This window comes from Urocitellus parryii, chromosome 11 (assembly GCF_045843805.1).
Source record: "Urocitellus parryii isolate mUroPar1 chromosome 11, mUroPar1.hap1, whole genome shotgun sequence".
Classification (NCBI taxonomy): Eukaryota; Metazoa; Chordata; class Mammalia; order Rodentia; family Sciuridae; genus Urocitellus; species Urocitellus parryii.
The window spans coordinates 65483119-65496487 of NC_135541.1; the positions used below are offsets into that span (position 1 = coordinate 65483119).

The 13369-nt window shown below is 39.8% G+C and overlaps 1 protein-coding gene across 1 annotated transcript in view; it reads right to left on the reverse strand.

The window, feature by feature from the left end:
- Positions 1-12402, reverse strand: part of Ddah1 (dimethylarginine dimethylaminohydrolase 1) — a 133104-nt gene extending 120702 nt beyond the window's left edge. The window contains exon 1 of the mRNA XM_026406156.2: positions 12012-12402. Coding sequence (XP_026261941.2) covers positions 12012-12314 — 303 coding nt within the window. The 5' untranslated portion in view covers positions 12315-12402. The remainder of the gene's footprint in view (positions 1-12011) is intronic.
- Positions 12403-13369: the final 967 nt, after the last annotated feature.

Below are 13369 nucleotides of genomic sequence, written 5' to 3' on the forward strand. Positions count from 1 at the left end.
CACAAATCAGAAAATACAAAGCACCATAAATGGTAGTTAGTTTTCTACTTACAGGGTGAATATTTTGATGCTAATTCATATCCTGGGTCTCTCATAACAAGAGGGCTTCTCATGGGAGTCCTATTTGCTAACTAGTACCTTGGTACAGGGTAAAAAGATTGGCATACTCAGAACCACTGCTATAGATCCTGCTACATGAAGTCTGAGAAGCCATCTCAGGCAGATAAGAGCTGATTCTAAAGCTTCTGGAGAGGACTATGGGGCTGAGGGCCCATCTTTAGATGTCCCTGTGGTCCTATTCCTGTGGATGCTGAGTTTAATGTTCAGAGGCAGCCAATGTACAACATCCACAGCCATGATCCTCAGAGACTACCCTCATGTTCATTTCTTCATTTAAACTTCAGCACAAGAGGTTGATTGAGAACAGAATTATTCCCCAGTTTACAGACAGAAGTCCTAAAGCCCACATTGGCCATCTACTGGCCCTCAGCCATACGGCATTTAAGGAACAGGTTTTAAGACTTCTAGTTGAGTTCCTGGTCAATGCCACCAACTCTTACTTGCCTGGGGAAGGTTCTCATTAGACCAGGCATGCATCATCTGATCAACAAACACTTATTGCCTAAGTGTTTAGGCACTTCTGCAGGTAAGTCTTTATAACTAACTTTTTACAACTTTATGGTGGACAGATCAGTGGTGGGGAGGCAAGCAAAAGTAGAAACAGTGGGAATGAGACTGGGGCCAACAAAACATGAAAATGTAGTGGGCTCTCATGTGGCCAATGGTATGCTTCTGAACACCTGCCATCCTGGACTATAATATCACAACATTACATTATTTGATTTACAAACCAACACATCGCTTCTAAGTGTATGAAAGTACTCTATGGCATTAGTGAAGAAGACCTTGATATTTGACAATTCCTAGTCACTGGGAAAATCCAAAACTTTCTACCTACACTATATGTTTCTCTTTTCTTCCTCTCCATCTCTTCTATTTTCCTAGATATAGATAAGCAGCTTTACCTTCCTACTAGATAATAAAATACCCAGGACCCTGTGATGAAACTGCCCATATTTGCTCAATGGAAGTCAAGCGCCACTGACACATACTAAAATTTTATTATTGCTGGGAATGGCAAAGAACTAAAATGACAGTACTTATTTAAGTTTTGTTTTGGTCTCTTAGATAAGTAGATTTCAAATCTCTTGACAATGACCCATGATGAGAAATATTCACTACCTTGTGACCTACAACATGCAAGGGGATATACATGTGTGCGTCAATGTGTATTAAATGAAACAAAGTTTACATGAAATAATACCTGGCTATACTATGAGTAAACACATACACTTTGAAATTTCCTATTCTACTCCAGCTCATTTACTAACAAACAAACAAAAACACTGGAGTGACCCCTAGGGTGTGTTTGTGATCCACTTATGAGTTGAATCTTCTCGTTACAAATCACCAGCCAGACCCAAAGTATAAAGACCAGTCCATGGTGCTACAGGAGCTCCCCTAAAAGAGGAGCATAAAGAAGGGTGTAGAAGCTCTAGGAACTGCAGGTACTCTTTCTGCCCCACGTACAGCTCCAGAAAAAAAACCCATCCTGAGGTTTAAACAAGATAAAAAGAAGGCCTAATGGAGGCAATCACAAATTGGAAGAGCCCAGTAAAAAGACACAACTCATTAAAAAAAAAAAAAAAATCTCCTGGTTCGAACATCACAAAATAATGTAACACAGGTATTCCTCTAAGCATTTCTGTTAACCTACCTTCAAGTGTTATTCATAAGGAAGTTACTGTTAGAAACTGATTTTATCCAAACCCGATTCAGAATGTGTACAAACTGTATGTGTGGCGGTGGTGGTGGCAGGGGTGTTTTAAAATAGGCCAAGAGACAGTAGCTGTTACATTTGCAGCATTTCCAGTCATTAGGCTGACCTCAGGACAGGAAAGCATTTCAGGGAGCGTGGATCGAATCATAATTGAGTCCTCAGCTGCACTGAGACCAATGGGCTGTATCCTGTGTTTTTCTGCATTTACTTTCAAGAAAATGCTGTCACTTAAATCCTTATTACCCACCCCCTCCCCCAAGAAGTTTTTTTTGGGGGGGTCCAGTTTAGAAACAATATTAATCCTCAGTTTTCTTGCAAACCATTCAGAGGATTCAGTTATCCAGCTCAGTGCCCACAAAAGAAATATGAGATGGACATGACAATCTTACTGCCCATTTTTTTCTTATGTAATTACAGCTTCAAACCACATAATTCCGACAAACATACAATTTCACAATGTCACAGCTACATAGTTTGCCTCTATCATTAATGTCTTATCAAAATCTTCAAAGCACTCTTTTTGTGGGGACAAAATGGCACATGTGAGGGAGTACACTCCACTCTCAGAAGTAGGCTGCATAGCTGGGAATCAGAAGCTACCACTGAAAATCAAATGTCCAGTTTCCCTATAATCACAGGGAATCACTCATTACTAAAACAGTACGTATACTTTGTCACAGTCAATCCCAACTTATACATCATACCAAATGTCTCATCCCTAACAGGTACCATCACCAAGAAATATTGCTAAAATGGGATACTTAGGGAAGAAAATTAAATTTCCTTTGGCCACTCTCAGATAAAGGTTGGATTTACACCTGTCTCATGTTGTGAAAGTGTGAAGGAAAGATGGTGAAATCAGTGGTTTTTCGAGGTCATTTCTAGACCTTTAGGCACTGACCTGAGAGTGACATGAAAATTATAATTGTTTTGGTACATTCTGTGTTAGTACTCATGCTGGACTTCTCTGACCTTGGGGGGCAAAAAAGTGTGCTGAGTTTCTATCTTCATTCCAAGAGTATCCACAACCAAATCTTGATGCTGAACCCTGAGGCCTCTTGGTGACAGTGTGGGTCTCAGCCTCCATCTAGAGAAGCTGGGGAGAAGCTGTTCCCTCCTGCTGGATATGACCCCTGGCACAGGGCTCAAGGTGCACTGCTGTCACTGAATCTACTATTTTAAAAATGCCTGTAATCCCAGGGGCTCTGAAAGCTGAGGCAGGAAGATCACAAGTTCAAAGACAGTCTCAGCAACTTAGTGAGACCCTAAACAACTTAGAAAAACCCTCTCTCAAAATAAAACACAAAAGGAGCTGGGGATGTGGCTCAGCCTCTGAATTCAATCCCTGGTATCCTACTCCAAAAAAGAAGCAAAAGATGAAAGTTCAGATGGAAAACTATGCCTTCCTATCTCAATGTCACCAAAGAAAAAGAGGAAGAATCAGTTTCTAGCAAATGACGAAGATGACAATCTTCTTCTTCATGTTTCCTAGTCACATGTACCAAGCCAAAGAGAATTAGGTACTCAGTACCAGTTTTCTGAATGGACAGGGGTCTAAACAGCCAGAAAACCATGACTGAAAAGAGTCAAGCAAAATTAGTAAAATCAAATGTGACTTGGTATGCATAGGAGCCCTGAAAGAGGATTAAGACAGCATGCAGAAAGTTCAAAAAATATCCAAAGCAAGACCAAAAGTGGCCTGGATACTTCAGAATATACTAGATTTAATTTCGCCACACAAAACTCTTGAACTAGAAATTATATCCTAAATGGCTTAAAATATTATCCAAAGTCAAAATGTAATTATTCTTTCTTCCTGAAATGATGGTTCCCTTATGACTAAAAAGAATAATAATAAAATGGACATGTTATCTTCTGTTATTATAATTTTGTAACTTCATTAGAATTAACTAATTTTAACTATTTCAATCATTTTAGACTAAATACATCCAGGCTTACCACAAGCATATCTCTACATGATAAAAAATAATTACATGTATTCTGTACAGGACTAACAATATTGTACTGTGTACAGAGCTAACTACAGGAAGGCTACATTTAAATTGGTATCTTTTACTTTTTTGTCTTTATATAGAAAAATAACTTCATGAAGTTTTTGAAGATAAAAGTTAAAATTTGGAAGATGAAACTGAATGTTCAGCATCAAGATGGAGATCTATGGACAAGAAGTAGTTACCTGGACAAATCAAAACTTTTGGTTACAATAGCAAACCTAACTTACAGCACACACCTCATATCCACGGTTCTCCTTTACTTTAGACCATTGATCCACATTTTTTAAATAATGCTCTGTTTAGATATACAGGACATTAGAGTATATCTTGACATATTATATATACATGGAGTATAACTTAGGATCCCATTCTGTGGTTGTACATAATGTAGAGTTTTACTGGTTGTGTGTTCATATATGAACATATGAAAGTTATGTCCAATTCATTCTACTGTCTTTCATTGATTCACATTTACCACAGAAACACAAACTGGCAAACACTAATGAGTGATACGTGATGGTAGAAATTATGTAGGTCTAAGGATCTTAGATGATTTCAACGACTTTTTATTTTAAATCTTCTATAGAAAAATTACTTATTAAATGTGCTATGAATGGTTGAGTAAGCAGAGCTTGTGAAATAGATTTAGCAGATTCAACTTCATCTCATAATAGATTATCGTTAGAAAAACATGAGTTTATATGATTGGTTAATTAAGTGGAAAAAGTATAATGTCAGTATTTTTTATTCATCAAACCCCAATCCCTTCTCATGAGTCTAACTTCTCACAGACTCCCTACCACTTCCCACTTCTCTTTATCACTTTCTTATTCTATATTCTCCACCCAAGCACAACCTGAGTTTCAAAAGAATGGTGTTTTCAAGATGAAAAGAATATTAGATCTTAATATTATTTCAGAAACCAAAACCAGCATCTTCTAATCTGCAGGTCAGTGCTGTATTCCCCAACATTCTACCTTCAGGAGCACATACAAAATTTAACCCCTGATTAGAGATGTCACTCAGCTTAGGCTGCCCTTGATTTATGTTAGTGTGAGATTCAGGGATGACTACTGCCAAGATGAAGAGATTTGTGAATAAAAACACATTTCAACACCAAGTAGAAATTAGTCTTTTCCTACCTGCCACTGACGCAGGTAATGTTATATGTGCTACAGGATGCCAAATTTGCCTGACATATATATGTCAAATTATGTGCCAAGGGGAAAAATGATTGCCCACCAAAGAATATACTTATAACTTACAGGACCTCACCCCCAAAAGTGCCTTTCCAGAGTCTAACTGGCAACTTCCAGAAATGAGTCTCAGACCTACAGTGAACATAAGTGCACTCCAGGGTTGACTATATAGTTCCCAAGGTGTGCTAATCAGGAATCCTGAAAAGGGAGTAAGACCCTTATGGAATTTCAAGGGATTTGCTAGGCAGCCAAATCCCCCATCCCCAAAGCAAGAATTAGTGTTATAGATGTAGTTCTCTTGGTGAACTTGGAATCAAGTATCTGAAATTTTAAGTGATCTTAAATGGCAGAAGTGTGCTTTTTTTTTTCAATTTTGCACCTTTCCAAAATTAATGAAATTAATTTTCACTGGACTATCATCTCCATCCTATCTCATGTGGTTTCTTTATCTGAAAAGGCTGCCCTTCCTGCCTCCCCTATTTAATTCTCACACAATAACTGCTCCTTCTAGAAGCCCTGGTATGGGTCAGACCTATCCTGAAGCAAACACGGTACCAGGCAGAGCTCTGTCACATTCTTCTACAAGGGTCTTCCTCATGATCCTTAGCTACACCATGAGATCCTTGAGGGCATTAGAGGTATCTAACTCATCTACATTGCCCGGCACCAAATATTGCTTCTGGCATGTAACAGACTCTTACTGAATACAAACCTACAAGAGTGATGCAATTATTATCCCTTTAGTTTCAAAAGCAAAGTCCTTTTCAATGCAACCATCCCAGGTATACTTACTGTCACACAAAATTAGAAAATGTTCATATTTTTTACAATATAAGAACAAAGAAATCAAGGCAAAATATTTTAATAAAGACAAAGGTTTATTTACTTACACATATTCAAATCCAAAAAATATAGATGTATACCTCTTCACTGAAAAAGCAGCTTTTATGCAAATTTAAAGGAATGTTGCATTCCTTTAAATTTGCATAAAAACTGAGTCAAGTTATTGCCCATATTGATTCACTGGGTAAAACTGAACAAAACCTGCAGTACTTTGTACTTTTATCTTTGTACTCTGATGTACTGATTTCTCTCGTGATACTTGCTTGGATGATCTAGACATTTAGAAACAGAGGTCTAAAGTCTGGTGATTTATTCCTTCTTATGTGATGCTACTGCTCCTTCAGCACTCAGTTTCAGGAAGACAATGGACATTATTAAATTATTTGACAATGACAAAGTGAACTAGGATGACATTATATGCACAAAATTTTTAATGGGATTTGTTGTTTGAGATTACTTCTGCTTGTCTATTCAGATGGAAAATGCCTGCTTATGAAATGAGTCTGAGTACTCTGACAGATTTAATATCTATTATCAGTTTATGGAAAGCAATGGAAGCCAACTTCAAAGGTCAGATGAACATTCTGACAGAACATCAGGAGATTCAGTTGTGGTAAATAAACAATTACAGACTACCTGGGGTGAACAATTCACAGTGTTCTATATAAATGATACTTTGTCTCATTAATGTTTCAGCTATTCTATCTTTAATTATGATGCTCCCTTGATAAGTGGAAATGAACACTACCACATGTCCAGATAACCATTCAACCATTTCTGAAATGGTTACAAACTTTAATAAGAAAAATAAATAATATCAGCATTCATGTTTCCAACATATATATCCAAATTTATACTGAGGTTATAATATGCCACTAATAATTTATTTATGACATAAAGCAGTGGAAGATAAATCTGTTTGTTCTAAATTCTAAGTAAATTTTTCTGTGGTTGCAGTTTACATTAATGGACATATACCTACCATTTCTATAATAAAACTAATTTTGAAGAAATCTGAGCTTAATAAAAATTCAAATACATGCAAAAGCAATTTTCCAGCATGTCTGAATTACAAGGAATCCATCCCTGCCTTCTTAGTCTTATAATGATTCTCTAATGATTCTGAGAATCTCTGCAGAAAGCTCATTTTCAGCTAATAGTATCTAATAGAAGTCACTCCCTACTTATCATTTTGTTCTTATTTTTAAGGCTTTCAAGATCAACTGTGCAGGATAGATTGCATTATGGAATGGATCCCAGTCTCTGGGACATATCAATTTCTAAATATTATTGCCAAGGCCATGCAAAGAGTTGAAAAAGAAACATCCTGAAAAGGAACAGTTGTTCTAACCAGTTGGAGGTGATGATTTATCAAGAACCATTAATCTGCTGCCATGTGAACAGCCTCCAGCACGTTCACTTTCCTTCTCAGTGACAGAGTAATTTCTAATTATGGTTCAGGACAGTATCTTCACCTGACGTGAAACAGAAGTTCGAGGAAAATATGTGCATTTAAAAAAAAACTAAATATCTACTCTGCTGGTAAACAAGACACAATTATGTGCCAAATTGTGCCCAGGCAACTTAGAGGTTCATGTATTTACATGGAATTGTTATTTTTTAACTAAGATGAAAATAATTTACTCTCATTTCTGAGAGAAAGCAAGTAAAATGATTCACTTAGTTAACAACCAAGTTAGGTTGTATATCATAAATGTGTAAAACAGACTTCAAGCAGATCTTCTGTGTCTATTTAATATTCTGTTAGGATTAACCACAATTGGCAATAAGCCCTTTAAGCAAAAAATGACCTTCACATTTTCATGAATACCTCACTTCTGTAACTTATTATCTGTGTATGACTTTGGTCAAGTTACTTAATCTTGGTTACTGAGCCTCATTTTTCTTGTCTGTTAAATAGGGCTAATACTAATACCATCTTTTAGATTCATATACACTTAAGAACTTAGGTATTTGTTAGTTCTTGTTATTAGACACGATCCTCCTGTTCACCTAGCCTCTAGGATCAACATAATTTTGCTTTTTCCTAGTGAGAGAATAAACCCAGAACCAAAATATGTAGGTCCTAATAGTTAAGTGCCCTAAAAGAAACGGACCATCTACCAAAATATATAATGCTCATTCCTTCCATTTATGTCCCCATCCTCCTACCTGATACCTAAGTCTCTTTCAGGATTTATAACTTTGCTCTAAGCATTCTTCCTAAAGAGGTCCAAAAATGAAAATGATCAAGGAAAGATTAAAGCTATTATCACTTTGTGAGAATATGTGTGTATGGTTTTTCTCCTGGGAATTATCTCACATACTGATACTTAGTACCTGGGAAAGAATAAAATCATTCTTAATAAAGGGACAAAAGGGCACAGGATACATGTCACAACTTTGCTTAAAATAAGCTTTACCTGTTAATCATTTGACTTTGTACTAAAAAACTTCTGAAAGGAACTCAAGAAAATAGTATTAATAGTTGCTTCTAAGGTAGGGGACTGGAGAGCCACATGGAAGGGCAAGGTGAGGCTTGCTTTCATTGCATATTCTCTTACACTTTTTGAACTTGGTACTGCAGGCAGGTATAACCTATACAAAATTTTAAATTATTTTTTAAAAACTCAATCATCACATTCTGTCACTTGTTCTACCTCAGGTTTTAGAGAATGTACTTACATGTTTAGGTATTTAAGAGTTGGCCTTTTTCCCTAAAAATAAGTTGGATTCATTTAAAATATGACAGGCTTGGGGGTGAGTTTGTGGCTCAGTGGTAGAGGCTTGCCTTGCATGTGTGAGGTACCAGGTTCGATTCTCAGCACCACATATAAATAAATAAAATAAAGGTCCACTGACAACTAAAAAAAAAAAAAAATGATAGTCTTTTCAAGACTGATTTATTTATCTTCAAAATAGTAAACATATTAAAAACACAGTCCTGAAGACACAGAGCTATTAGATAATTAACATAATTTACTTATTTTCTATATATACAGTTTTTTTCACTAAAACTTAAGCTTTGTGTTCACAGGAGCTGAGTTTTATAAATCTCTGAAGGCCCCACTGAGGCAAACACTAGGTTTTCACATGAGGACAGAGGAAGAGATCCAGGAAGGAGGGGGGGATAAAGGAAGGCATGGAGAAAAACTGATCAAATTATGTTATATGTATGTATCAATATACCATAATCAAACCCTCTATTAAGTACAATAATTATGCACCAATAAAAAAAAAAAACAGAGAACCAATCCACAGGAAAGTTAATGTCTAATGCCACAGAGGGTGGGACTATAGCTTACGAGTTCTGCAAACCTGGATTCAAATCCTGATTTCACTGATTCCACACTATAACCTTGGCCAACTTATTTAATCTAAGCCTTAGCTCCCTCTACTTTAAAATAGAAATAAAAATAGTGTTGAGCTCAAAGAGTTGAGTATTAAGGAAATACATGTCGCAAATCTGGCGGTGTATGGCAGATGACAAGTACCCAATAAATGTTAGCTAATAATATTAATGATGACAGTAAGCTGAGAACTGAAGAATAAATAAAATTAGCCAGGTAAAAGGAAGGGAGGAGGGAGGAAGCATGTCCTTTATAAAAAAAAAACAAAAAAAAGACCATTCAGAAAAGCAATAGTATAATAAAGCTGGCTCAAGCCAAGTGTTTGGGGATGAAGCAGATGCTAGAAAGGCAGGCAGAACCAAGCTCCATGGATTTATCCAGCTAAGTGGGGGTACCTCAAGAATTTTAATCAGAGGAGGAACAGTAGCAGATTAGAGTTTTAAAATGATCAACTTGGCTACAGTGTGGGAATAAAATGAAAAGAGAATAGAAGCAGGGAGATCAGTGATGATAATTTTAAAATAACTCCTTGGCTACTGTATATTTTCAGGTAGGAAGGTATACATCACATGAAAAAAAAAAAACATATAGCAATCCAAAAAGGATCTTGAAGTTACTATCAGGCTTGTCTGTATTAGCTAATTGGCATTTCATTCCAACAAGCATTGTACTGAGAGAGATTTCAAAGAGCATCACCCCGTATGGCCCTGTTTTCCTGAAGCATCCCATCCAACACTGACTGCCCGTTTTCCTCTCTCTGGCTGGAAGGCCTGTTACCCTGGTGACCCAGATCATGTGAAATAGCAAAAGTGTTTCCGGGAGAGATCATACACAGAAAGCCAAGCTAAGAGGCAAGGTCACAGAACAGATTAAGATGGAGCCTAAAGCACAAAGGTGACTCACCTTCACCCTGGGAAGTAGAAATGTCACTAACTACATCAGTGTATTGCATACTGCTTCTTACTCAAGGAGTCATTCTTCCGTGACCCATGAAGTGAATAATTGATAATTGACATTCATCAAATGTCCTCACCTGTGAATTTCATGTAAATTAATAAATTTATCACAATTTTATGAAATAGGTATTATTATGCCCACCCAATAGGTGAGAAAATTGAGGCAAGAAATATTTCCTCAAGGTGATAGAATTAAAGCAGTGAGGCTGAGAGATGCAGCCTAATGTTCTCATCCATTGAACTTTGTGACCTCTGCTAATGGGCCAACAAGCTGGTATCAAAATGGAGCCAAATCTGGGCAGGGGACAAAAATCACTGCTCCCACTAAATAAACTTGGGAGGTTTTATTATAGGAATAAAGTGAAATGGATGAAGTCTCTTGAGAGAAAACTGGACCACTATCATCAAATGAGTACCATTTTAAAAGGGTTTCTGAAACCTATTTTACTCTTAAGTAGAAAGCACGGTTGTGCCATATGGTCTATAACACATTAGAAGGTACTCTAATGGGATTGATTACATTCCTTACCAGGTTAAAACAGAGTGGGCATCTCACAGACTCAAACGTGAGTTTTTATTGCAAAGGCAATAAAAGAGCTAAAAGAATGAGACCTGTTACTCTTTTAAAGGTTTTCTTCTAAAGTAGGGTGAGAAAAAAGTTGATTACTTCAGTGAAAAATAAATGTAATATCCTTATTCTCAGACCATGCAGGGTTCCATCATCCAAGTAGTGGAGCACATATAGAATAAGCATATTTAAATCAGAAGCTCTGTGAGGCATTTCCAATGCGAAGAGAAAAAAGACAAAATGGGAAAAAAATTCTAACCCTCAGAAATGAAAGAAACCACCTGCATCTTGTAATGCCAATAACGCCAATAGCAAAGGAGAGTCTTGAGCCTGAGCTCTTGGAGCGCAATGAGAAGAATCCCAAGCCAGATGGCATTTTAAAATCCAATCTCACTCTATTTGTCTCTCCCACTAACCTACATTGTCTTTAAAGCAATCACAGCCATTTTCACAACTGCAATATTTTAGTCACTATCCCCTGAGAACACAAAAAGCTCTCTTAATTGCTATGAGTTAAAAAATATAGAGAATAAAAATTATGGAATTTGGGAAAAAATATTTTCAATTAAGCGCACCAGCCAACATCCCACCGTGAGTACAGCTTTTTGAACCCAGCCCATACACACATCTAGCACAGCTCACCAACAAAACGCTCCCCTTAAATTCATTTGCTTGCCAGTCCCGTTCTTTGGGACTTACTCGCCACCACTGAAAAGTAACTCGAATCGCCCCCAGATCTGTCTGTGGCACAGACGCCTGTTAATTCATCAGGCTAGCCCAGCCCCAAGCGCCAAGGCAGGACTTGAGGGTTTCTTGGCTACCGGCGCTGTCCCCTGGAGGGGCACCCAGCCACCGCCCGCTCGCCTGGGGTGACACCCATCTCAGTCCCCACTTTCTGGGAAACACTCATAGTTGCTTTGTCTTTTCTGCTGTTTAATTTTTGCAAATAAAAATGCTTGCGAGATGGATTCCCCAGCCCACCCACCTTCCCCAATCCCCAGAACCACACTCAATCGGATCGTCTGGAAGGCTGCCTGCCCACAGCCAGGAGGTGTGAACAATGAACTTCTCTCTTTGACGCTCTCTCTCACACCGGTACGCACACCCCCTCGCCCCCCAATGAGAAGTTGTGAACTAGCCGGGGGTGGCCAATTCCGCCGGCAACTCGGCCGCCGGCAGTAGGAGAGGGCCGGGTGCGCGCCCCCGGCCGCGCCCCTCGCGTCGCGGGGTGGGCAGTTACCTCCTTCCTCCGGCTCGGCGCCCCGGGTCGAGTAATGAGGGCCGTCTCCTCGCACACCACGGCGACGTCCTCCACGAACACGCAGTCCGGGAGGCTCTCGTCGGCCGGCAGCTCCACCACCTGCAGCCCCAGCTTGCTGCCCAGCACGCCCACGTAGAGCTGGTGCTGCCGCTCCGCGCGGGCGAAATCCACCTCGTCGCCCTTGGCGCGCCTCAGCGCGTGCTGGCTGAGGGACTCGGGCGGCGCCCGCACCACTGCGTGGGTGGCCCGGCCAAAGGCGGCGGGGTGGCCGAGGCCGGCCATGGTTCTGTGAGACGATGGGACAGCGGCGGGGGCGCGGCGGCCGGGTCCTCCCGCGAGCAGCGCTTGCTAAGCCTGCGAGCGCCCAGTGGCTCCCCTTGGCAGCCGATGAATGTGGTGCAGAAGGAGCCCGGCTCGCGCCCGGAGCTCTGCCCGCGCGACTGAGCATGCCCAGTGCTCCGGGCGCCGGCCCGCGCGCAGCCCGCGCGCCCACTCCAGCGCTCCGGGGTTTTGCGGCAGCCAGAGCGAGAGTTGTAGCCAGGAGCACCGCACCCGGTGTGGGAATGGGGAGACAGCCGAGGAAGCAGCGAGGGCGAGTGGAGTGCGCAGGTGGATGGGCCTTTGCAAAAAGTCACCCCTACCTGGTCTGTATTCCGCCGCAGGTGCACACTTCACTTGCCCCTAAAGAGGACTTGGAGAGTGGGCAGTGGTCTATACAAAATGACGGGGAGGTCTTCTTGGTGGTCAAGAGGCAAGGTATGGGATGGTTCTTTAGTGGATACTTTCACCTCTTTTACCACATTCTTCTATTCTCAGGTCGCCCCACATCCTCCATGTTCCTAGCTTTACAATCTGTTTTTATACTCAAGTTTGCATTACCTTGACTTTCTCCAAAATTGACCTCTTACCCCACATGAGACTCGAGATTATAAAAAGAATGTATTTCCTCTCAACCGTGAAAAAGAGGAAGAGTCCAAGAAAGTGAGAGAGAAAAAAAACGCATGTTTTTTTTCCAGGACAATCAGTTCTCAGAACAGTGTGATCCTGGAGTGTTTGTCTCCATAGTCGATAGACCTACGAGCCAAAGAGCAAGCGTATTATTCCCAGTACAGATATGTGCTCACCTGGAATGGTGCCAAGTGTGTAGCATCAGATCCTTGTCCGTGGGAAACAGGGTTTCCAACCTCCTCCCTGCGCCTTTTTCCCTCACATTGGTACAGACTCTAATTCCTGTGGTATTCCTTGAACATTTCTTTTTCTTTATCCCTATGAGACTGTTCTTCCTTCTGTAATAATACAAAGCTTTTATTTTTTTCTCATATGTTGCATATTTTAAA